The following is a 26,307-nucleotide window of genomic DNA, read 5'->3' on the forward strand; positions in this document are numbered from 1 at the left end:
GGTCATGTTCTGTATGAACTGTGGTTCTTCTGACTTCATTAAATACACTTGCATATGCTTGCTTGCAAGTCTGTCTGGATGGTAATGTCTTCATTTCCATAACATGAATGTACATAAATGCACATAAATGTGAGAATGATGTGTCGCATGCTTGGTCCACAGCCAAAGTGAAATTCTCCAAATGCAATGCAAAATAAAGGCTACAGAACTTCCATGACAAATGACTGTTCCACCCTGACGCAGGTGCCAGGTGCAGGTGCTCATCTTGCACCAGGGCATCTGCTAAATACATAATAATAGGGAATAACAGTCTTGACAGAGGGGTTATTTATAATGATGGTGGCAGCGGTGGTGATTGGCGGGGAGGGGGAATAGTACTATGTTTCATGACCTTTTTAGCTCATTGGCCTGAGGTGTAATCTACTTCCATAAAGAGAAATGCAGGATTTACCAAGCTATCAGTATCGGAGGATGCACTTGACTCATCAGCGCCCAACCTGCCTGTGCTCTCCAAGCCAGCCTCCCATCCGTGTGCAAAGCCAGTGAGACCCTCTGCCTCCTGCCTCTCTAAGGTAAGCAGCTTTCCATTCCTTTTTGTGGCTTCGCGTTGCAAAATTGGTTGAGTCAACTGAATGCAACAGATGTAAAATATTTAATTTGGTAAAAAAAAAATGGTGTGTGATGATGGCACATATTTCAATCTGATGGCAGCTGTGTGCAATGTCTCATACTTTGAAAAATGTTTTGTGTGAATAGATATGTAGATCAACTGATTTATGGTCTTACGTGTACTCCATGAAAGTAATTAAATGGACTGGCTTTGATTCCCATGTATATTGTTTATATATATGTTCCATCCCTTAATTGAGATTAAGGCCTTAAATTCAAATTTTATTATTTATGTTTTAATTGTTTTTTATTATTTTTTTAAATGATATGTTTTGGAGGGCAAACCCAAGTAGAAATCCTGTGGTTTTACATAGCATATTTATTTTATATATAATACAGTAATTAGTGTCATATGCTCCTTTCCTGTAATGATTTCCTGTGGTTTGATTCAATAACATGTTTTTTGGCTGAACAGTGACATGTAGTGGCCAAAAGCAGTAGGCTTGATATACAGACTGGTGATGTGACTTGCCGAAACGGTACACCACTACAGGCAATAAATCTGAAAGGGATCCTCAAATGTTTTCTTTGCTGTCAACACAAACATTTGGACATAAATATTACTCAAAAATGAAAAAAAGTTCACTACTACTTCACACACTACTTAAATACAACATTCATTCTTAATTCATTCATACCTGGAACCATAATGAAATCGCCCATTCATATAATGATTCTGGTAAAATGGAAAAAATAGACCACGGTAAGATAGGAGAAAAAAATGTAAGGAAAACAGCACATTAAATATAAAAGGGCAAGGCTCTGCTCATTGAAGATACATTTCAGTTCAGAAACATAATATATTTTAGTTATTAAACTCACAAAAATTTGTAAAACACAAGACAATACAATACAAACATTTTTATAATAATGAAGTGACCATTTTCTCTCTAAAAATGTCTAGTGATATTTTGATTTTAATTAGTAGCACCTCAATTTTAATAAGTAACCCCTTAAGGTGAGGATTGTTGTGAAACAAACTGATTAAAAATTGTTTTAAAGATTTAAATATATATGGAAGGATTACCGGTCTGGTTTGGTCTGAAAGATGGTTAGGGATAGCAAGCAGAATGACTGAAATGCAAATATACAGGAAAATATTCAAGGGCTAGAATTTAAGAGACACATAGGTCTTTTATAAGTAAATGTGAGATTCTCAATAGGCATGTAGGTAGTGATTGGCCATCAAATCAATTATTTGTGTATCCTTAGCTGAAAACAGTCTTTGTTTGTATGTTATTTTTTATCATTACAGTGCATGAAAAGGTCCTGTATTTGTCTAATTAATAGCTGCTTGAGCCATGCCTGTTTTTCTTTTATATAAGTATTTAGTCTGTTAGATGTTTTTTTGGGTATTGGTCATCACTAACTAAAATTTAAGGCATTTGAATCTGTGTAATTTTTTAATGGTCATTTTTTGAGGGTGAAACATGTTTTTGTTATAAAAAAAGACCAATGAGTGTGTGTGTGTGTGTGTGTGTGTGTGTGTGTGTGTGTGTGTGTGTCTGTGTGTAGCCTGGAAGCATACAGAAGGTTGTTAAGAGCTGCAATGACAGAGCGGTCTGTGGTCACTTCTGAGATGTGCACTAATGTCTTGGCCATGTCAAGTATGTTCTAGAAGGCAAGGCTGGGGATCATCATCCGTGGTGTCAGGTTTCAGCAATCTTCTAAGAGAAGCCTGTCATAACGGAGAGAGACTCAAGATAGTTGTCCGACCCACACCCCACATAACAGAGACACTCAGCCCAAATTTAGACACACTTTTGCTTGCATCATAAAATGTTTTTGGAGTCAAGTATCTGAGTGAAATGTATCATTCACTCATCATCGTTTCCATTACATGAAACAGTTTTATGAATGCTCAAAAAAGAGCAACAGATGAAGCACAGGTTTTACTAAAAGAGGAAGAGCAGTTTTTAGTATGTCCTTCTCCAGTGCCTCTGTGTTATGATACAGTAGGTCAGCCTAGACACACACACACACACACACACACACACACACACACACACACACACACACACACACACACACATATATATTCAGAATATATATATATATATATATATATATATATATATGTTTCTCTCTCTCTCTCTCTCTCTCTCTCTCTCTCTCTTGTGTGTGTGTGTGTGTTTCTTGAGAAGATCCAGTTTTATCAAAAACATATCAGACTTGCATTTTTGCTTTTTGTTAATAATGGTGCTTTATCACAATTGTATTAATGGCTAAGACTAAGTAATCAAACAATGTTTATAATGTCACAGTGTCTGTGGGTTGGGGTATTTTGACAGTTTCTTTCAAAAGGTATTCTTGTACATTTGGCAGTATGGGGATTATTGTTGATAGAAGAGGTATCAGTCACAATGCCCTCAGCACCCTTATAATCCACAAGGGAGTTCCAATGCAGTTTTCGAACCACTGGACAGTATTATTAAACTCTGAACTAGTGAACTATGACTGGCAATACTGGGTTACCTTGTTCCAAGAGGGAATTTGCTGCAGTAGGAAATTGTGCTGTGTATTTCATTTGTGTCAGATCGTGTAGATTGGAAGTAACCTTTTTGATTGTAATTTTTTCTATAGACCAAATGGGTAGTGCTTGGCAAATGAGGCTTCATGAAACCCATAATGGGTGGAGTACTTTCATCATAGATTGGATTGAAGCAAACAAAATACTTTGCCTCCTAAAGCTAAATGCTGGGGTTGCCTGAAATCAGAGTCAGTGTTAACACATGAAAGCTCCACCCAAGTCTGTATTGGAGAAGCCGTACTTTAAGTTGAACTACTATTGTATGTCATTCTGACAAATCAAACCTCGTACTTCATTGGTCAGTCTTCAAGATCTGTTCTTTTTAGGTGCAGTTAAGATAGTTCAGCTCAGATTTTTCATTAAGCCTCAGTGTGGCATCTAAACTATCACTATGACTACGTGTGTTTTCAGTTGTGTGACTCTTATCCTCCAGTGCTTTATTGACCATTAGCGCCCATTATCCTCCTGTGCTTGAACATCTCCTGGAAATCTTGGTAATTCTCTGTGCTGGTATGAGGGTGTCTGTACTGGTAGTTTGGATGGATTTAAACTCTTTCTAGGACTGGCTTTTTGCTTGTGATTTCATTTGTCCATGAACATCTTAGTGGGAAGCAAATCAAAAGGCTCTGAGAACTGTGACATTAGTTTGTTTCCAACCACCAAAATCAACCCTGCTTTGCCTGTATTTTCTGCAATCCTCCCACAATTTGAATACAATGTTTTTCTAATCTCTTTCACTGTGGAAGCAGGAATGTTAGCATGCAAAATATATGACTGTTTAAGAGATATTTCATCCCTTAAAAAGTCTGCATCAACCACTGATTTTAAAAACTCTGCAGCAGTTTTGTCATCACCAACACGAACACTTTGTTTTTCAGTGCATGGCGATCCAATTTGCAACTCACATGCTCAAGCCAGAGGAGATGCAGGGAGAAGAGAGAGAAAGAAGCTCCTGTCTCCCTCCATGAAGGTAGACCATCTGTGGTCATTTTAACTCACATATCCAGTCGTCAGTCATTAGCGTAGAAGTCCTCATGTGAATTCCTTTCCTCCCCTGCCCAAAGCAATGACTGATTAACATGGTTCAGCTGCAGAGCAAGAAGCCAGCGCTGGCAATTCGAGTGCATATGTCTGCTGATGGCACGCTAAAGGATCTGCTGGGCTCCGAGTTCAAGATCAACATGGATCTAAGAGCCAGCCTGAGACAAATGAAAAAGGAGGTGAAGGAAGAGGTGGGTGACGGCTCTATTGTACAATCAACAGTGCCTTAAATTGTACACTTTGTGTTACTAATACTAAGTATGCATGAAGGGTTAATAATGATCAGTTAAAGAGATCAGTTGGAAACCAGTGAGGCTACGCACACATTATCGTTGTGAATTACAATCATTTTCGTTCGTACCAAATTGGCCTGAATATAATTTAGTCCTGACTGTAACACGAAGCAATATTTGAATATGAAATTAAGAATAATAAAACATTAATGTATAATGTTCAGCTATTTTTGGAACATTTAAATGTGAGCTCTACTGGGATTTCATTGAGATGTCTGTTTTTTCCCTCTGTGTGAGCCGTCACAGGGTTGCATACAACTTGCAGGCCATTGGTGGCCTAGCCAATGCAGTGGTCTTTTTTTCATTACCTTCTGTATAGTATAATTCTATATTAATTAAATATGAATTCTTCATACTAAATGATAAATACTTCGTTTATGCCTTTGTTTTAGTACTACCACTGCTATTACTTTTCAGCCAGCTAATACTGAAGTGTTCAGTGTATATCGAGCTGGTACTAGTTAACTAAACAAGACTGATGGGAGCATAAGAAGTTTAATGAGGAAAACAAGTCATCCCATATAGGCTTGTCGTATTACCTACGGTCTAGAGCAGGACTTCTCAAATTGTAAAGCCCAGAGGTTCATGTGACAACATGCACCAGAAGCCACATCTACATCAGCACACTGTACATGTATACTAATGTTTGTTTACAGACAAACTCGCAAATTTTTTACAGACAAATGGACAACAAAAAGGCATGGGATTCAATGTGCAAAGGCTGTAATGGGCTGTACTCCCACAAAGAATCCTGGCTAGCTCTTCAACGTTTCAATAACTGTATAAAATAAAAAAAAAAATTTCTTCTTGGAGTCAGTGCAAAACTCGCAATTAACAAATGCCCATGTTTCTGACATAACTCAGCTTGAAATAGCTTCTGTCGTAATATCTGTTCACTTCACAGAGATTTCAGGGATTCCGTTTCCCTCGACCATATCTCCTCCTGTTTTTGTGTGCTTGGTTGATACCATGGAGTGACAGTAGAAAGACCAAACATCTGTCCTGTTAAAGGATGCCAAACATTACATAAGCACTGAGATGTAATAATTACAATCCAGATGCTTTGATTGGCTGTCTGTTCAAATAGCTTCTATTTAATTCATGTGACACAAGAATGGCATATGTGAATACTATTCTGTGATTCCAAATCTTTATGATTTGTTCACCACAGAGCCATTGGGATGTGTCCAATGTGTTCAATCCTGGATTTGTAACTTACTAAAACAAGAGTAAGCATTTCAAAAACATTATACTTATACTATTATTAAACATTATTATACTAAACATTATACTAAGTTTATAATTAAAATAAAAGATTTACTATTGATGATATATTTTGTAGTTGTCCGTTCATTTATTAACTTGTTTATTTAATATTTTTGATAGAATTGTCTGTTTCAACACTTGCAAAGACCTTTTCCATGCTTTAGGAGTGTAGTAAAAGTCCATAGTTCCATATCCAAAAAGGAGTCCTGAAGTCACATTTGGCACCCTTGATGAACCCCTGCTCATTTAGGCAAAGCTGTTGAGGACCCCTCAATTAAGAGGTCATTATGCTCTGGAAACTGCCCAGGGACGCGGGTGGCTGCTGGATAAATAAGCAATCAAGCAAGAATAACAAACTTCAAGGAAGGGTTATTTATACTGGGGGAACTGGGAGGCGGGGGATATCCTTTCAGTGGCTCCTCGACCCATTGGTCTGAGGCGGAACCCAATTCCTTAAAGAGAACAGATGAGTTTTGCTGAGTCATCACAGAATGCCATTAAAACCCTCTTGGCATTGCAGCCGCCGGTGCCAGTCTCAAGGTTGTCCCGTCCGTCGCCTTCTTACATAGGTGAGAACCTCTCCGTGTTTTTTTTTGGGCCGTACACCACTGTCTGTGTCCCACTGGGGTTCACCACGTAGATCTGGCTGAGATCAGTGTCTTAGGCACGACACACATCTTAACAGCACGACCACACATCTTTACATACAAATATCTGATAATGTATGGAAAAAAAATGCCTGTGAGTCCACATCATGATATGTGTTAAGGATTTTGTGTTGAGTTGTCTGCTGCAGAGTAGTGTGTCAATTTTAGACATTAGGGCTGTGAGTTGCTGTGACACACTTTCAGTGTGTGTCCTTGTGATGTTATCCCTTGTTTTGTGTAATGACTATGCATGCAGTGATATGACGGATGTGTTTCTGTGATGTGGATTGGAACACGTATTTTTGTAATGTCAAGTTGAATGTTCATAAGTAGAAAAGGAGTCCATGTGAACTTGATAAGTTAAGTTGGGAACTTCAACATAAAAGAACACAATGCAAATTGAACATAGTTCTAAACGACCGTTCATGTGAAGTTTTTGATGTGTAATCATTGATATTTCAGTACATTTATCTGAAAAAAGTATGTAGGACACGTAATATTTCATTATAAAATGCGAGGTGATCGAGCAAAAGGTGCTATATTTTAAAACCTTTGACAACGAAATGAATTGAATGAATGAAATGTAACTGTGCTCTTTACTTTGTTACCTGCATCCTACACATACAGCAGCTGTCACAGTTTTGGTTTCTGCACATCCTAGACACATCGTGTCTAAGGTATTACTGTGCAAGCCTGAATGGTTTTCACTTCAATTAAATAATTCCTAAGTAAGATGTTTAGGTATGATACGGTATGTGAAAAATGTCTGTCAGTAAAATAGTAATTAAAAAATGAAATAATAAATAATAGCCATATTTTATTACATAAAAATCCCTTAGATTAAGTCATAGTTCACTTTTGGTGTGGCAGTAGCATGAAGTGAGGGGTAGGCAGTTTATAAGGTCATGCTTGATATACGATATCAACATACAGTATAACAAGAAACATGTCAGCCATGCAGGCAGTTCATTTTGAAAGCTGTACACCAGAGCCCTCCTTTGGTGGCAGTGGATGTAAATATTCATTTACCATAACTCTTCCTTTACTTCATTCACCTACCCACTTTAGAAAGAAGATGTTTCCAAAATATGCTGACATATCAGATGTCGAGGAACTCATTGTGTAATAGATCCCTGCTCGTACAGCACTATATGACGAAAAAGTTGCCGCCAACAATTGGTGAAAATATGTTGACTCCTTATGTGGCTTTTTTTTGCTTGTGTTGTGCTCTGCCTCATTTGTAAGTCACTTTGGATAAAAGCGTCTGCCAAATGAATATGTCAATGTAAATGTAAAATGTTAATATTCGTGCTTGATATATTAAACCACAGATTTTCTTATCATGCGCGTTCAAAAAGACTCTAAAAAGACTAGGTGTTGGCTCATTGCAAGCTGAAGAATTATAATTAATGTTATAATAAAATAATTGATGTTATAATTATTGCATTCATTTTTATATATAAATTCATATCATTCAAGGCGGTGTTAATGCTGTGAAGTCCTGGAATAGGTACTGAAGGCACCTAACAGGGCGTTTCAAGTATGTTCCTCTACATGACAGGACTGGTGCCATGTAACATGGGCTGTCATTAACATGCCCTAGACATCAGACAAGCCTATTACAACAGCAACCCAAGATGACAGCTGGCTCCCAATATCTTGTCCAAGTTTAGCAATGTGTCTCTTTCTGTGAATTGGGCTGTGCTCCCAGATGGATTTCAGTTATGTTGATAATTATTCTCATGATTGAATGTTGATATCATATTAAGTCAAAGGCAAGAAAGTAAATTCCAGCCATATGTATTTCAATAAGTCATTACCATGACTAGCGGCTCTAAACAAAAACAAATATGCAATTCAAGTGCTTTACTGTGCTAACTTCTTTTCTTCAAAGAAGGCAAAACAATTGTTTCTTATTCTTTCCTGTTGCTCCACATCTTTTCACAGGAAGTGAAACAAGCAAAAGGCCACCATGTCTGAGTAAGTACTCTGCTTTGCTGGCAACTGTTAAGATATGACTGAGATACCAGTTTACTGCATGGCTATGACAGATTTTAACTGCTGGATTTCATAATGGTAACAGTAGAGTAGTACAGTGGTAAGGACTAGTGTTTATAATAAAAAAAAAAAAAGTTGCTCGTTTGATCCCCTGCTGGAGCACTGCTGTTGTACCGTTGCCCAAGGTATGGGCAACTATTTCACAGTTGCCTTAGTACATAGCCAGCTGTATAAAAGGATAAAACTAGCCTATGTAAGTTGCTCTGGATAAGAGTGTCTGCTAAATCAGCTAGTGATGTAATATAATGTAACCTTTTCCAGCACAACTGCAATCTTCAGAACACTGTAGACATCAGAACGTGATGTGCAAATTGGTTAAATGTAATCGTTGAGGGGGTATTCTTACCTATCGCTTCTATTCAGTGTTGCTTTCATTGTAAAATATGTGTCATGAGACACTGTGCGCAGGTGTGCTCTGCTAGTGCTGGGCTATATCCTCACTATGGCTAAATCAGAAGACAGGTGCACAGATGAATCATGTCGCATACAGTACCTAATTGTGTCACAGTGTTTAGCAGTGATGTCAGGGTGTAATCTGTTGCTTTCTTTTACTAAGTCAAGGTCAAGATTGGCTGAGAAAAAAAATGGCAACAGCGCAAGAGTGACACCTGTTGTATTTTTTGAGAAGTGCACTTACAGAATGCTTGCTCTCCATTTTGCAATTCCACAGGCTTTTGCATTGAGAAAGTGGAGGGGGTTAAAAGTGGGACACACTATTCCAAAATCAACTGATTTTGCCTGCAAATTTATTTATTCATTCTAAGTTTAATATGTGAAGAAGTTTAATATGTGAAGAAAATGAGCACTATGCTACGATGGGAAATAGTGTATTTGTTCATTTTCTTCAAAAACGTTAGAAATACATCTTGCTTGTCATGCTAATCTTGAGTACATTGTGTATTAAGTGTCCATTAAGTGCAATTTTTTGTCTCCATTATCTTAAGTTTAAATCTGCTGGTCACTGTGTCATATTATATGGTGGAAAAAAGTCAAAGCCTGTTGTAACACCTGACCGATATGTGTGAATACATTTCCATACTCATTCATTTTTCAACTACAATTTCATCTTTTTGCCTTTTATTTGTTTAACAGGCACCTTTACCCAGGATAACCCAGTATATTTTACATATTTAGCATGTACATAGATAGCTTTAATTAAGCAATTCATCTTCAGTATCTACCTCAGTCAAGTACGCAGCATCATTTATGATTAGAATCAGTGACAAGCAACACATTCTCAATCCAGTCAACTAGACATCAGGCATTGTGATATACAGTAGCTAACCAGCCTCCTAGATCTTTAGTGGAGCTAACCACTAAAGCCAAATGTGACTGTGTGTGGGAATATTCATTTTCATTAAGTTATCTAGGTGCTGCAATGTGGTATTTTTTAGATAGGTAGTTAGTTCATAACATCAATTTGATAGCAGTTTGTCAAAAGGCTTGTCCTGATTTTACAGATTATTAGCAAGCCAATGTTAGTAAAATGGCATGTAATATTAGCAGGCTGTAGGCCTGCTTTGGTTGAGGTCTAGGGCAGTAAGCTAGCAAGTGATCAAAACTTACAGCTTTGCTGCCCTCTCTTGGTCTCTTGGTAGTTAGCTGGCTATAATTATGTTCAGATAATCTCTTTTGCTTTGCCATTTTATGTACTTTACCTTCTAAATAATTGTAACCATCACTATGCCTGCAGCTTTGCTTTAAGATTTTCCATGGTGTACAAAGTTTGAAAATTGATTAGGAGTGGTTGTTTGGCAACAGAAGGTAGATATTACTGAAGATTGTTTGAGTAATTTGGCCAATAATTTCCTTTTGTGGGGGGGGCGGGGAGATCTTGAGCTTCAACAATGCTCAAGATCAAACCAGTTGTCTCAAAAAATAAATAAACAAAAATAAAATATTAAGTGGTGTGCACTCACGAGATAACAAGATTAGACAGACAGCTTCTTGTGCCACAAAAAAAAAAGAATTTATGATGGCTCTTAACCACATTTGTCAGTGACTGCCTATTTGCTGTAGCCTTTTACACTGTATCCATGCATTATCACCAACCAGGAAATCATTCACACCTTTGTGCTCTCTACAGTGCACAAATCTGCTGTCAGTTGTGATACTTTTGACTTTGTTTTGTTGCCTATGGTTAGCCCTCGTTATATGCACCAGAAGTACTTGCCATAAAGGCATCCGCTAAATGAATAAATGTAACTTATACACCTCACGGACCTCACACAGCTTACTTGTCTGACCAACCCATATTTATCATAAACCACACTCACCTTTGCTAGAGCATTAGATCTAGAACTCCTATGAGGGATCTGTTCAGCTTTTATGCATTCACTGATTAATTCTCTCCACAGGAAAAAGCTGACGTCGAGCCGCAGGCATCACCTGAAGGTAAACAGCTGTCTGATTATTTTCCCGATGATGGTTCTGGGTGAACATCCAATATATTTAGAGTGAATGGGAAAATGCTCTCTCACTTCTAAAACAATACTGTAATTATAGTCTTAGGCTTTAAGTTGTATAAACTTGTTGTGGGTAAACAACTCGTCACATGAATATATTTGAGAATGGACTCAAGGAAAGTGCCACAGCCCAGCATACAGTACCAAACACAGCCACTCTTAAAGGACTAATTGATAAATACTGCAAGTTTACAGCCAAGCATTTGCCATGGGTTATATTTCAACACAGATGTGCTCTAGGCACATTTTTAAAATCTGTAAATGACAGCCTGCAGAGATATGGAAAGATAAGCTTTGTTTGGGTTCATATGAATGTCAACACTGGATGTCAGTTTCAACAATTCTATAAGCATGCTCTCTGGCTGCGGTCCGTTTCTTAATGATATGTTCACTTGTCACCTTCCCAGAGCCTGATGCTTGCGATCGCCAAGGGTTTACTGGAGGCAGAAGCAGCTGAGGCAGAACAAGAAAGAAAGAGGTACATGGAGGAGCACTGCCCGCCAATATCCATGCCAGACTCGCTGCAGGAATTGCAGGTACGAAGCGAAGCAAACCTTCCACGTTCAATTCAATCGGGCCCACGAAATCTATGATCGCATCACCCATTTGTTACTCTGCACAAGACAATATCACGTCCATTCACTCATTGTTCCAGCGTGCTAGCCTGACCAAAATGCTGATGGTTAAAGCATAGACATTTACAGAATAAACAGTCACCGGTTGTTTTCATGCTCGAATGCCTCTCCTAAGGAACTGTGCAAAAAGTTTCAACAGAAGATCGACGTGGTTGATGAGGAGAGATACGACATGGAAAGCAAAGTGAGCAAATGTGACAAAGAGGTCAGCATCCTGTCCATCTCTTCCATTTGTATTCCCTCTGTTATCTTCTTCTTTGTTTGGAAGTACAGTAGGCCTCACTGCTGTCGCTGGTACTCTTTTTGTCTTCCTCTGCTCCTGACCAGATTGAGGACCTGAAAATGAAAGTCCAGGACCTGAAGGGCAAGTTCAAGAAGCCGCCTCTGAGGAAAGTGCGTATGTCTGCTGACGCTATGCTGCAGGCTCTGCTGGGCTCCAAGCACAAGGTGAACTTGGATCTGAGAGCCAACCTGAAACAAGTGAAGAAGGAGGTGAAAGAGGAGGTGGGTACGGCGCTGCTTGGTAGGAAGTGACCCAACTCTAAAGGCTGGAGATCTGAGCTTCTATGGTTATTAATTAAAATGGCAGTACGGCAGCCCTTCACATTTTTACATTTAACACGTTGTCTCTCCTGCTCTGTTCTTACAGGAAAAGGATTCAGTTGGTGACTGGCGTAAGAACATCGAGGACAAGGCTGGCATGGGTGGCAGGAAGAAGATGTTTGAGGCAGATGCTTAAATGAGTTATCATTGTGGACTTCCTGTTATCTAGATAGTACTCCCCATTTTGACCTGGTGCCTTCATTATTTTGGTCTGTGTGTACATGGCCATCTTTTATCTGATTTGTCTGGGTATAGCATTATGGTGTATAACCACTTACCTCAAGATCTCCACCTTACAGATTTACAGCTAGTGTATGTGAAAAATACATTCAATGCCAAATGACCTCTGTGAAATAAATTATTTGAAGTTAAACCTCCAGTTTTCACCCCTTTGTGATGTGAACATTTTCATTTCCTACGTAATGCATGTATGTCCATGCTGGAACTATTACGGCAGTTATGCTCACAAGTTTGCATGTCACACTTGGGTTAAAGCAAGCTCTACCTAGCTCAAGCTCTACTGAAATGAAAAACATACATGCATATACAATTTTGAACAGAAAATATGGTTTTGAAGTAGAAAAAAATATATCTATGATTGATTTTATAGAGTGTTAATGACTTTTGTACTCTCCACTTCCTTTTTATAAGTTCCTGATACTGTTATTCTACGTAGTGAGTTTCAGGTCTGAAATCAGTGGGTGATCTCAGATTTAAAAAACAGGAGATACAATATGAGTTAGTCATTGTTCATCAGTTTGCAGGGAACAACTGATGGGCTGTTATAGTAAATAGAACAGGACAAGCTGAGGTCACTGGGTGTGTGACAAGGGCTATGCCTACTCAACCTTCGCTCTGATAACTGGGGAGGCACAGGCCATATATGTATAAATCTTAGCACTGAAATGCTTCAGAAAAGCCAGATTGAATTATGGGGGATAAATGAAGAAATTTACACTTTTTGCAAAAGGCAAAACGGGGGAGACCCTATGTGTTTTGGCGTGCCAGATTTTAAAATGGAGGTAATTTACTTCATTTATTTTAATTTATTAAACTTGTTATATTATATAATTATATAATATTATAATATAATTATAATTATATTATGTATTTGTGGTCATATTCAATAATGTAGCATGCATCTAACTCTTAATGATGTTGCTTCACATGACTGCTTTTTGAAGATGGTAGGACTTGTTCTTATTTTGTACAGCATTTCACCACAGGGTGGTGCCAATGGTCTATTAATTTTAGGACATTACAAATCACCTTTAACTAAGGCATAAAAGATGGAAATGCCTATGTAATTATATTTTTATGTTTTTGAAACAGAATGATCTGCTTCATCACTGAATGCGATGAATTCTAGATGTAGTTCGTAAGGACTGAAGCAAGTTTCTCTCTATGGTCCTTTGGAGGTAAGCATTTTTTAATCTTTGGTTACAAAGATTGAGTGGGAAATGAAACCTTGGCTTGAAGGAATTTTAGTGGATATTTAATTGTCTTCTAAAAAGTAGACAGTATATACTAAAATGCCAGTCCACACAGCCTGATCTTATTCCTAGTGCTTAATAAAATCCCTATGCAATTATTAGCATATATGTGATAAAAAAGAGAGACGAAGTGTCTGTATTTAGAATGCAATCCCAACAGTCATTACACTCTAACTTCCATTTTGTCCTCTCCATTGTCACATTCACTGCTCTGATATTCCCCTTTCCAAAAATGTCTGAACCTTTACTAAAAGACTAACTAGACACATTTTCTGAAATGTGTGCTGACACTATTTATCAACCCTCTTCCCTTATAACATCCCTTTCAGAAAGGTCTGAGCAAGTAATACTCCCCAATCATAAATCCTGACTCTCTATAAAAAACCCAACCGTCAAACAAGTCCCCTCATCCCCCATCCATGTCATGGATCTATTTCAGCCCTCCAATCCATAATGATTTTTAGCCATTGATCTCAAAAAGAAGAAATACGATGTGTGTCAATGTCTGTGTTTCAGATGTAAACCAAATGCACATACTTAGACATAGACATTTCTGTGTCTGTGAGTGAACTCTGGTCAGATTGAACAAAAATAATTTGGATACTTTTGTTGCACTTAAGTACAATTCCGTTTTCTCCTATGTCTGTTTTATGAAGTAAACCTCATATGGCATCAGTTTTATAACCAAAAAACCAACAAATTAATAAAAGAAACAAAACTTATTGGATAATAGAGTCCATAATGAACAATTATCATTTTATGGGCCTTGAAGACTCCTTGAAGGGTTATTTATTGTCCTAAAGAGTTATTTATAATTGAGGGGGCTGGAAGGAAGAAGGCATGCCAGGAATTTAGGAGACCTTTGAACTACGGAGTTTCTTCCTTAAAGAGAGAAATGTCTGGAGCCACAACAGAAGGCCGGTCATATATACACCTAAACATTTCGGCGAGCTGTGCCTAACCAGTCTAACCTCCACCTCGCCTGCACCGCTTTCCTCCTCTTGCAAAGTAGGTGAGCACCTCTCTGTTTCATTCAGCCTGTGTTGTGATACTGCATCTCTGCCAGCTCTTAACACGCTTATCTAGGTGTCACATCTCTGGGGCTGCTGGCTTAGCGCGCCTCCTCCAGTCTGTCACTAAACAGAAAACTGAGCCTTGAGTCATTTGCTTCCAGTTACTGCAGTCCTGTGATGCCGAGCTTGAATCAAAGCCAGGATCCAGCTCTGTTATCTGCCTTGGTTCCTGTTATTCAGTAAGACCTCAAAATGTGTGCCACATTCTTCTGTGCGCCGTATATGAGGAAAGGCTATGAGTTTGGAAATATGGACAGTTGTAAGAAAAACAGGCAAAGACAAATGGAAAAGTAAAATTCTTTGAGATCCATCAAAATAAAATCTCAGTGCCCTATGCAATGTGTTTGATAATTCTTAATGTAAAATTAGAAACATTGTAACATTGGAATCATTGATTCTAGTCCAGGTGTACCAGTCTTCATCATATGATATGTACATAGTTCATTTTACAACCTGATAAACGTTACTGAGGAAGAATCTCTGCTTTTATAATAGGTAGTGCCCAAAGACTGGGGAATATGAATAGAAATGGCTGTTATTTTGAGAAACAGTGTAGTTTTCAATGAGTGAAATTCATGACATGGTTTTTACATATACTGTTGTTGCCTTATCGTTTAGGATAAACTGTGAATAGTGACTCTACTTTAACCCAATGACCAAAAGAGAAAAGAAGTCATCATAAGTAAGATGGTAGATTGATTAAATGTTACAACTGACAAAATGTCAAAATGTCAGAATGAGTTAGAAAGTAATCATATAGCATTAAAATGATTGCAGTAGTAGATTTTGAAGTGTGTGGAAACTTAACAAGAACATTAACTTAACTTTATTTGGTATTTGAAATTATCATTAACACAATTGCTTAATGGCACCAACTTGTAATTACTGTTTTCATTTGTTGCAGTTAAGGCAAGTTTAGGTATTTGTCAGTTTTTGCTGTGTAAAACATTACTTTTTAACTTTTAAACTGTGGAATTATTGTTAATACTTTACCTCAAATGTAAATAAACGTAAACGTAAATGTAAAAAAGAAAAAAAAACATTTTCATGTCAAGTTTTGATCATGGCACACTAGTTGTTCACATAGATATAAAATTAAGGGCAAGGATCCTCAAATAAAGTTGTTCTAAAAGGCAGAACCATTAAATTGCGTCTGTTTCGGGTGTTTGGGCCACCTAGGGAGGAACATAGACCATAGGACTGATTCAAGACAGCTGCGGCCTACACATCCTAAATATAGAAACACCTCTTGTTCTCAGGATAATGTTTCCTCTCAAGATGTGGAAAACACTTCTCATTCAAAAGCACATAACGGACATTTAAAAGTGTCCAATCTTAAATGTTCCAATGACATGTTCTATAGTGCAATTGTTCTAGAATTGGTATAGGGGTTCAGCTTTCCTATGATTTAGATATGGCATGCTGTTGTGCATGTGATTTTTTTCCAGTGGAGAAAAACAGCACAAGTGATATCTTTACTGACTGCTGTTGTTTCTTTTGACAGGGTGTTGAACAAACCGGCAAGATGTCTGAGTAAGTGTCTGTTACATTTTCACTTATTTGTACACATTATTTTTTCCCCTCTCAGGTTCAGTGCTACCAGTCACTTTCCACAATGAAACTACAGTTGCAATCTTGAGTCCAGAAACTGACTGGAGCAAGGAAGAGTTTCACATTTTCACATTGAAGTTTCATGTGATTAATCTTCACAGTGTACAAATATACACATACACATATACAAACATAGGCTTGCGCATACATATTCACAGTGCATTCTTCTCTCCTCTTAAAATGACCAGGACTTCTAAAAAGCAAAGCAGTTTTTTTAAGTGGGTAGAGCCATGAGTGAATGTGGATGTGTGAGACAGGGATTGTGTTGAGGGGTTGCAACCTTTTAAATCCAAAAATATCAACTGTGCCTACAATTAAATACAGGGTTGTAAACTTTGACCTATTTCCACTACACAGCCTAGTTCATTTCTCTCAAAACTCTAAATTTCACCATGTCACACTGTGTTTATTGAACAGCTATTATTAAATTAATGACTATTAACTTACAAAACAGAATGTAGGCTAATCGTTTAATGTCAAACGCATTTCAAAATCATAACAAAAAAATGGTACAGATTGAATTACCAGCTGGAACACCAGCCAGTGTCTACAATTACAGATCAGGCGGTCGGGTCCATAAAAACGCCAACAAGACCTTTGAAATACCAAGCAGATGGCTGGGGGGATCTTCTTTTGATTCCTTCCATCATGGAAGACAGCCTAGCCCAGTTTTTCAGAAACCTGGCCCTGGATACCTATTACACATTCTGCTTTTTCATTTAAGATGAGCCCTCAGTTAATTCATTTTGATTGAGCTGAATAACTGAACTGAATAATTACCTTTTTGACATTTCTGCGTTTAACCTGATGCAAATTCTTCTGAAATAAAAGAAAATGAGCTTTCAGAGTGGTTTGTGTGCTTGTATAAAGACAAAGATGTTGTTTTTCCAATATCTGCCTCATTGAATAATTTTGATGTAGCAATCCCAATTTAACTTCAAGTTTTTCAATTATTCTAGCACCATTTGAACAACATATCATTCTTAATCAATAAACCTCAAGGCCTACTCGTATTCCTAATTTGTTCATATTTTTATCTTCTTGTTAGCCAATATTGTTTAAATATGTAAAATCAGTCAAACCTCAGTAGAACCTAATGAAATGAGAATGGAATGGAAGTCAGTAAATACTGGGTTTGCCATTCTGAAATGTTGTCACACTCTTGTATTAAAGTAGTTTAGATCACACTCACCACCTAGGAATCCAATTTCTAATATTAAAGCATCTGCAAGTGAGCCTCTTGAAATCCTTTGGTAACTGTCCTTAATTCCAAAATTGTATGGTGACAGTAGTTTTACAGCTCAGTATAGTATACCTGGCTAAATAACTAAGGAGTGCACAAGTGAAAACAGCAAGTGAAAATATCTTATTGTTCATAGTGTACACTTACCCTGATTTTGGGATCATGATAGAAATTTTAAATTGTGCCCCATGAGGTCCCATTCCAGTCTTCCTAAACCAATGTTTTCCCCCTTCCTCAACAGAAAAAAGTTGACATCGAGCCGAAAGCATCATCTGAAGGTAAAGCTGCAACATTTCGATACCTCTGTTGTTCCTCTTCACAGGTCCAGGGTCAGGGCCATTGTGGCTCTGTCTGTGCTGAGTTTGCATGCCATCCATGTTTCCACATTGGGTTTTCTCCCACGGTCCATAGAGTCGAGGTTGATTGGGGTTATAGTGTCCCTTGTGTGTACCCTGTAGAGGACAGGCATCCTGTCCAGGATAATCCTGCATAACAGCCCAGGCCTGCTGAGTTCAGCTCTGGCTCACTACTGCCCTCTACAGGATAGTGTAATCACTGAAGATATACATTATGAATTTATGAAACAGTGTTAGTATATTGTTTGTAAATAATCTGAAGTAAACATTCAGCTCATTCAGAGTAGAGCATAACATATTCCACTGAGGAGAGTTTACGTGGCAGGCTTTGTTTCCAGACATCAATAATATTCATGTACTTATCTTTATCCTTTCTATACATACACATACATGTACAGATAGATAGATAGATGGATAGACAGATAGATAGATAGATAGATAGATAGATAGATAGATAGATAGATACCTTGACCAAATTAATGAATATTTCTGTGAGAAAAACCCCTTGTCATTATTGCCTTGATTGATAAAGGTCTTGCCTGGGTCTGCATGGTAACAGCATATGCACCTGCTCCTTTTTTTTCCCCAGAGCTTGATGCTTTCGATCGCCCAGAGCATGCTGGAGGCAGAGGCAGCTGAGGCAGAGCAGGAGAAAAAGAAGTACATGGAGGAGAACTGCCCCCCACTCAGCCTGCCCGACAGCATGCAGGAGCTGCAGGTTCGACATCAACCAGTCAACACACCTGTGCTCATTTTCAGTGGATCCGCAGCTTTTATTCATCCAGACTGCCAGCCTTTACCATTTGCAGAAAATCTTTATACTGTATATAATTATGATATGATCATGACTAGTAATAGAATGTAATCATTTTAGGTTCCGTATATTGGCCCCTTGTTCTGATATAACAAATGGAAAAGACACAGCGCATTCATAATGCACAGTCTTATTCACTGATTAAATTTTTTCTGAATGTTTTCTGAATATTCACAGGATCTATGCAAAAAGCTTCATCAGAAGATTGATGTTGTTGATGAGGAGAGATACGACATGGCTGCCAAAGTTACCAAGTGCAACAAGGAGGTAGAGTCTGTCTGCCCTATCATTCCATCTCTTATTTCTTTTGTGGAAGAAGGTCTTACTAGGTCGCTGAATCTCTTTTATCAACTGCTCCCAGATTGATGAACTGAAGATTAAAGTGATTGACCTGAAGGGCAAGTTCAAGAAGCCAGCGCTGAGGAAAGTGCGTATGTCTGCTGACGCTATGCTGCAGGCTCTGCTGGGCTCCAAGCACAAGGTGTCCATGGATCTGAGAGCCAACCTGAAACAAGTGAAGAAGGAGGTGAAAGAGGAGGTGGGTGCTCTCCTCGCCCTGATGGAATGTTACAGCACAGAAGAGCTCTACAGAGGTGGCAGATACCTGACTCTGCACGTGCATCATGTTTCCTTACATTTTACATTACTGACATTTAGCAGACGCTCTTAGTCAGAGCAACTTACACAGGTTGCAACTTAATTTGAGCCGTTGATACAGCGGGATATTTACTGAGGCAATTGTGGGTTAAGTACCTTGCCCAAGAGTACAGGAACAGCGCCCCAGCGGGGAATCGAACCAGCAACCTTTCGATTATGAGCCCTGCTCCTTACATTTATGCTACACCGCCACCCCCTGCCACATTGCTTGACACCAACAGTTTTCTCTCCTGACCTCTCCACTGCTGCACTCTTTCCTCACAGGAGAAGGAAGCGGTCGGTGACTGGCGTAAGAACATCGAGGACAAGGCTGGCATGGACGGCAGGAAGAAGATGTTTGAGGCAGAGGCCTAAATGGGTTGTATTTGCTGGGGCTGACATTTGTTTTTCAGTAGGTTTTGGAAATAGGCCACACTTCGTTCACCATTCGCACTCTCTTTGTCTTCATGATTATTCTGTTGTTGTTTTTGCACATGGTCATATTTATTGAGGTACAGTGTAGTGGGAAAGCCTAATGCGCACATCTGTAGCAGTTATGGATCGACAACTTACTTGCCTCTTACTATCTTGGAGGTATGCAGTTATTGCATATACCAAATAAAAAAAAAAAGAAAACAAAAACGTATTAGACTGAGACAAATATTACAATGCCAAACAAATTTCAATGAATAAATGTTTTGATGGGAACTCCTAAGTCTACATGTCATTGTTCTGTATGTGCTTCACCATCCATGTGGTGGCTGGATTCCAATTATTCAGGCCTATGTGCTCGCTAAACCATTTGCCTTTGTTTATGAAATGGACAACGTGGTTGGCAACATGCTGAAATATTACGTGCAATGTTTTTGACTTATTTACGCATTAAGCATTAATGAATATTGCCATGGTATTGCTGTGATGAATGAGTTTCAAATGGTCAAAAATCATCTGGTGACTGGTCACTGCTGTACAGGTCAAGTGGTAGATGACACTTTGTAGCTTCGATAAGCATTCTCCCACTTAAGCAGATCACCTGGTGAGCAGGTACCCAATATGATAGGCAGTTAGGACAAATTTACAGTACAGTATGTTTGACCACAGGTGCCACTGTCAAGGCATCTCTTCCTACTCCACACCTAGGAGATGGTGTCCATTCATATCTACAGGTTAACATTGAGGCCCTTCCTGAAGACTCTGAGTCTTTCCCTGGACATTACAGTGGAAACAGAGAGTAGAATTACAGTATAAAAAAGGAAGCACAAACCCATGTCCATTTTGATCATATTGCTTAGTTGAACAGATTTATATAATCAATTTTTTAATTGCATCAAGTGATAATGATTGGCTGTTTTAATATTCCAGAACTTGTTTTTGCTACACTGAGCCACGGTGTGGTGCTAGTTGTCTTTTCAATCCAGACATATTAAATTGTGCTGAATTTCTGAAAAACGATGAGCTCATTTCAAGAAGATTTACTACGCTATCAGATGTGTAGAAACGTCTGGTTCAACAGTGAACAGAGTTTGCTCAAACAATTATCCTTAACCATTTTGAAACAGTAGGGTATACCTAAAAACAGTCTGAAATAATTGCACTAGTTCTACTGACAAAATAACTCAAAATGATCTGATGAGTAATTGGCCATTTTCTATTATGCCCACTGATGATTTTGAAAGAGGGCCCGCTAGGACATATCGAAGGAGAGGTTAATTCTGAAACAGTAGTAAGGAGCTAGAGGGTATTTCGGGAGCTTGCCAGCCTATTGGTCTGGGGAGAACTCAGTTTCCATAACGAGAGAAGTGGGATCTCACCAAGGCGGTGGAGAATGCAATATAAGCCGTCTGGGAATATCATCTGCCCCCGGCATAGCTACTATTCTCATCTCTTCGCCAAATCTGACTTGATCTCCTTCTTCATTCATAGGTGAGACCCTCTTTGTTCCTTTCAGCCTCCCCTGTGATGTTGCCACTTTGTACTGGCATCACGGGGAATTGTGGTTTAACAGTACCTCTCTGACCAGGACCTACTCACATCAGCAGGATAAGGGCACATTGATTGACCTCATTGTTGGTATTAGCTTGTAAAAGCTTGTGGCAGTGATTCTGAGTATTTGGACAGCAGGGAGTTTGTAGTAGCATGTTATTGACCCTGTCTGTCCTAGCATCTTAAGGCTCTTGATTCAGTCGAAAGACCAGACATACAGATTTAAATAATGGTACCAGTTCGCTCTTTGATTGACACACAGCGAGGAAATTTGCATTTATTTGTGAGTCAAGGGTTAACGGAAAATGTTGATTGAATCCATAGATTACTTTTTCTGTGACACAAATAATGATTAAAAAAATGATGAAACCAGTGAGATTTCAAATTCCAGACCTCATAGTTGCACAACACTGTGATAATAAGTGCCAAAATATGGTGATGTGCAAGGTATTTCTGAAACTTGAAACTAGATAGGTGTTTATGAGGCACCAATTACAGCCATTTCAGGAATGTTTGCCTGCCATTCAGGAGGGGGTTCACTTGTCTTCATTTTGGGTGTTTTAAACCAAATTGGCAGCGTACGGAAATGCAAAAACCAACCAACGCAAGGCAAAACTGCAAAATTGCCACAATCAGGACATAGGCTAGGCTGGCAACCAGTGAAGAAATTGAATTTATGAAAATCGACTTAGAGCAGACACAGGTAATTGTGTGCATGTGGAAAAAGAGAGAAAAAAAGAGAGTTCCATTATACAGATGTGCTAAATATTTTCCTTTGAAGAGAAGGAGGAAATACATTTGGTTTGATGTTTGTGCACGCAAAGGTTATCTCTTTGGTTGCCCAAAAAATAACATTGTATTAAGCAACATTAGCAATATAAACATGTTATCTCCAAAAGTAGGTGTACTGTTGTAAATTATAACAACACAAACATTTATGAAGTGTGGAGTACTATGTAAATGTCTATTGTCCTGCTCCCAGAATATGTATGAACAATGTTATTTTTCAGGTATTCAAGCATAACATTATACTGCAGGGGCAAGTAACACTGTCTAAAAACAATGATGGGTTGACTTTTCTGTCCACTGTCACCAATATTATGTCTGCAGTCCAGATACATTCAGATGGGTTAAACATATGATAGGGGCAGGGCAACCCAATCACACCAAAGGGTAAGATATATCTCACTGAGGCATCACCAGGGTCAGTTTCTACATGGATCCCAAAGTGTCTCTGAGACACCTGGACATTGCTGTAGCCAGATAAGCTCCCATGCACTAAACCCATTATAAAGGCATCTGAACTTACTTCACAGGATTTCTTGGTACTGTATAACTGTATAAGTTATCCTGACAGAAAATGGTTGAATGTAAACCAGCGCAATGTTATGAACACTGATGACTTGTGGGTCTACCTGCTCTGGCATGACAGCAGATGGAGAGTGAAATGCAGGTGCTGGGAGAGGTATCATCCATGTTGCATTGAGTGTGTGGACCAGCTGGGAGGTGGAGGTGTGATGGTATAGGCTGCAGTACAGTACAGATGGAGATCAATGTCTGTTCATTCATGGCTCCTTAACTGTAAAATACCATACAGACAATATTCTTGCCCCACACATTGCCCCTTGCTTCATGCAAAATCATACCCTTATATTTATGTATGATCACGCATGGCCTCATATTGCATACATTAGCCAGACATTTTTGACATGGAACAAAATGTGTGTGATGCACTGGCCACACTTTCTGCCTGACCCAGTAGGGTATTTCGCACTTGACCAAGTGCACTTGCATTAAATGAATTGGTGTTGGTGTTAATAATAAACTATGCAGACCTTTTGACATAAAGAGCTTTTGCAGAGGAATGCCTGTCAAAACGTCTCTGAGAAGCAATATACTGCTCATTTCAAGGATGTTTTCCTGCATTTCAGGATGGGTATCAGCTGTCACGGTTTCAGGCGTTAACGACATCCCACAGAAAAAAATACACACACCGTAACAGAGTGACAGAAGACAGCTGGCATGGCACACCCTGCCTGCATTTAGAAATGCTTTGCTGGCTCAAAGTTTCTGTGTGGAAATGTGAAATGTGTTACCTGAGATGGACAATTTCCACTATTATCCTATGACATAAATAAACCTTTAAATAATGGAAAAGACTAAATACGGTGACAGCCTCTGCAAAGGTGTAAATATAGACCTCCAAAATTCTCCAAAATATGCATGACTTAATGTACATGTACCAAAGTAAAAGTACCAGTAAGAATTACAGTAGGAATTACAGAGTGTAACTACATTTTTTTTCACAGGGTGTGAGAAAAACCAAGGGCCAAGATGTCTGAGTAAGTGTGCCATTTGCTTTTTTCCATGATCAAAGTAGAAATGGTGATAAAGACCCAGTTCTTTCTCTATGGCTTACCTGTGAGCTGTGATTCTAAGAACTGAACTACCTCACAGTAATTATTAGTCTGAGGATGCACCTTCCAGCCCTGCCAACAGTACTGCTCATCACACTGACTGTCTTTCACACTTAGAAGCTCCCCCACAGTCATGACAGTACTGTTGTTTTACCACTAGAGGGCAACACATCCACTAAAAAGTGGATCAACCACATTTATCTTGGCATTTATCATGGTCCAAAGCCACTATGATACAGTCAGAGTGTTATTTTTCATCCTTGTTTTATGTCATTGATTTTCTTATGGATATTCCTTCTCATAATCTGTCAACCCCCCCCCCCCCCCCCCCCCCCCAAGGAAAAAGATGACATCGAGCCGTAGGCAACATCTGAAGGTACAAAGATTTCAGCACAAATGTACATAATGTACATAATATATTAAAAATCAAAATTTGTCTTTGTTAATGTAGAAGTCAATTTGCAGAACATATCTGTACAAGCAGCCTTTCCTTTCCCTGATTTAGCCAAACTTGTAACACTGTACGCACACCTGCTGTTTCTCAGAGCTTGATGCTCCAGATTGCCAAGGGTTTGCTTGAAGCCGAAGAAGCTGAGAGGGTAGAAGAGAGGAAGAAGTACATGGCGGAAAACTGCCCCCCACTGGACATGCCTGGGAGTTTGCAGGAACTGCAGGTATGATAGCAACCTATCAACCCATCAGTTGTTTATCCAACTGAGAATCCGACTAAGAATGTCTAATTCTGAGATTTAAACAGAAGGTATGACTAATGAGAAATTCACAAATCAATATGAAGTTGACTTCATTATTTACCGTTTTTTTTTTTCCCCCTGGATACCTCTCATAAGGATTTGTGCAAAAAGCTTCATCAGAAGATTGATGTCGTTGATGAGGAGAGATACGACATGGCAGCCAAAGCCACCAAGTGCGACAAAGAGGTCTGAGGCCTTCCAAGCCCTTCAGTTTGTATTCTCCTTTGTGTAGAAGTAAATCCGGCACTGATACTTTGTTGTGTCTTCCTCCACTGTTGCCCAGATTGAGGATCTGAAGATTAAAGTCCAGGACCTGAAGGGCAAGTTCAAGAAGCCAGCGCTGAGGAAAGTGCGTATGTCTGCTGACGCCATGCTGCAGGCTCTGCTGGGCTCCAAGCACAAGGTGAACTTGGATCTGAGAGCCAACCTAAAACAAGTGAAGAAGGAGGTGAAAGAGGAGGTGGGTGAAGAGCTCTGTGGAGGCAGCAGAGACAGATACCTGACTGTTGACAGTGCACACGCTTCAAATCTCTCATATGCTGACAGTTTTCTCTTTTCACCCCTATTCTCCCACACTCTTTCCTCACAGGAGAAGGAAGCGGTCGGTGACTGGCGTAAGAACATCGAGGACAAGGCTGGCATGGACGGCAGGAAGAAGATGTTTGAGGCAGAGGCCTAAATGGGTGGTACTCAGTGGGTTGTCATTGGTTTTGCAGTAGATTTCAGTTAGGCCACACTATGCTCTCAGGCTCTATTGGAACTCAACAAACTTCATGGTTTTCCAGTGGGTATCCATGCCAGACACACATTCTTCTCTGTTTTGACTCCCTTTATCATTAAAATGTCATATACCTCAGTACTTGGTCAACCTTTGGCAGTAGGGGACAGAACAATGGGAGAGTCTGAGGTAGGCAGGTGTAACCAGCTGGTGTTCGCAGTTCCCCTGCCTCTTACCACTGTAGACACATATCCACAACTATGGCATTTGCCAAAAAGATTCTTCCCCCAATTTAAGGATATATTGCAATCAATAATGCATTTTGCTGAGAAATATTTCCAGTACTAGCATGAAATGTCACATGTAAATAAATTAAATTAGTGCAACTTACAGTTTTCAAGCCTTTTCTGTATTGACTTTACTGTTTTTGACTTATTTTTGACATATACACATATACTGTTTATTCATGATATAATTCATTCAAAACTGAGTCAAACCATGCACTTTTTAAATGCAACCAGGGAGAGGACACCCAGATGTATCAGGGCCTTAAGGATTCATGACCTTCACCTGTGCTTCATCATATGGGCATAGTCCACTGTCACCAACTCACCAACTTGTATTTGCAACTTAGTCTGATCCTTATCAATGACAATAAACCATAACGTGAGGTTGACAGGTTGGTGTTATCAATGTACACCCGCTCATAGAATGCTATGTTATCAAGTGCATTCTGCATTTCAGCTCATCAAAGTAATACTCAGTTGTTGATCAGGACAGTCTGAGCAAAGCCATATCACACAACCTTCATTTTCAAAGGATAATAGTCTAAAGATTTTTCTTATCTTTCTTATGAACACATGCCTAAACCATCATCTTTCAATTTTAATGACTTTATATGTTTACTGAAACACACTCTCAAAGAAGGACACGCTGAATGGGTCCCAGATGCCTCTATCATTTAGGCCTCAGAGCTGTAAGCAGTGAGAAGCTATTTATACTGT

At 39.0% G+C, this 26,307-nt stretch overlaps 3 protein-coding genes across 4 annotated transcripts; all 3 read left to right on the forward strand.

Moving 5' to 3' along the window:
• The first annotated feature begins 473 nt into the window (after positions 1–473).
• LOC118787871 (troponin I, fast skeletal muscle-like) lies at positions 474–12,546 on the forward strand. Its single transcript, XM_036543605.1, has 9 exons — positions 474–572; positions 4,078–4,169; positions 4,288–4,431; positions 8,394–8,426; positions 10,862–10,898; positions 11,377–11,505; positions 11,720–11,809; positions 11,932–12,108; positions 12,254–12,546. The coding sequence occupies exons 4-9, from the start codon at positions 8,419–8,421 to the stop codon at positions 12,341–12,343; spliced, it is 531 nt and encodes a 176-aa protein (XP_036399498.1). The 5' UTR covers positions 474–572; positions 4,078–4,169; positions 4,288–4,431; positions 8,394–8,418; the 3' UTR covers positions 12,344–12,546.
• Positions 12,547–14,661: 2,115 nt separating this feature from the next.
• On the forward strand, positions 14,662–20,039 carry LOC118787870 (troponin I, fast skeletal muscle-like). Of its 2 annotated transcripts, none has more exons than XM_036543604.1 (7): positions 14,662–14,708; positions 16,278–16,306; positions 17,869–17,905; positions 18,573–18,701; positions 18,975–19,064; positions 19,159–19,335; positions 19,719–20,039. In XM_036543604.1, the coding sequence occupies exons 2-7, from the start codon at positions 16,299–16,301 to the stop codon at positions 19,806–19,808; spliced, it is 531 nt and encodes a 176-aa protein (XP_036399497.1). In that variant the 5' UTR covers positions 14,662–14,708; positions 16,278–16,298; the 3' UTR covers positions 19,809–20,039. The 2 variants fall into 2 exon arrangements, with proteins under 2 accessions (XP_036399497.1, XP_036399496.1); XM_036543603.1 differs by having other exon boundaries at positions 14,665–14,712.
• A 1,226-nt stretch (positions 20,040–21,265) lies between these two features.
• Positions 21,266–25,693, forward strand: LOC118787869 (troponin I, fast skeletal muscle-like). The gene is made up of 7 exons (XM_036543602.1): positions 21,266–21,356; positions 23,726–23,758; positions 24,173–24,209; positions 24,379–24,507; positions 24,682–24,771; positions 24,869–25,045; positions 25,175–25,693. Exons 2-7 carry the CDS (start codon positions 23,751–23,753, stop codon positions 25,262–25,264), a joined length of 531 nt encoding a protein of 176 aa, XP_036399495.1. The 5' UTR covers positions 21,266–21,356; positions 23,726–23,750; the 3' UTR covers positions 25,265–25,693.
• Positions 25,694–26,307: the final 614 nt, after the last annotated feature.

Source organism: Megalops cyprinoides, chromosome 13 (genome assembly GCF_013368585.1).
Source record: "Megalops cyprinoides isolate fMegCyp1 chromosome 13, fMegCyp1.pri, whole genome shotgun sequence".
In the NCBI taxonomy this organism is placed as follows: Eukaryota; Metazoa; Chordata; class Actinopteri; order Elopiformes; family Megalopidae; genus Megalops; species Megalops cyprinoides.

What these genes read in the sequence shown, in the direction of transcription:
- LOC118787871 (XM_036543605.1), top strand. An exon ending in GCCGCAGGCATCACCTGAAG is followed by an intron (nt 10,899 to 11,376) that starts GTAAACAGCTGT and finishes TCACCTTCCCAG; the next exon opens with AGCCTGATGCTTGCGATCGC. An exon ending in AGAAGGAGGTGAAAGAGGAG is followed by an intron (nt 12,109 to 12,253) that starts GTGGGTACGGCG and finishes CTGTTCTTACAG; the next exon opens with GAAAAGGATTCAGTTGGTGA.
- LOC118787869 (XM_036543602.1), top strand. An exon ending in GCCGTAGGCAACATCTGAAG is followed by an intron (nt 24,210 to 24,378) that starts GTACAAAGATTT and finishes GCTGTTTCTCAG; the next exon opens with AGCTTGATGCTCCAGATTGC. An exon ending in CCACCAAGTGCGACAAAGAG is followed by an intron (nt 24,772 to 24,868) that starts GTCTGAGGCCTT and finishes ACTGTTGCCCAG; the next exon opens with ATTGAGGATCTGAAGATTAA.
- LOC118787870 (XM_036543604.1), top strand. An exon ending in GCCGAAAGCATCATCTGAAG is followed by an intron (nt 17,906 to 18,572) that starts GTAAAGCTGCAA and finishes TTTTTTCCCCAG; the next exon opens with AGCTTGATGCTTTCGATCGC. An exon ending in AGAAGGAGGTGAAAGAGGAG is followed by an intron (nt 19,336 to 19,718) that starts GTGGGTGCTCTC and finishes CTTTCCTCACAG; the next exon opens with GAGAAGGAAGCGGTCGGTGA.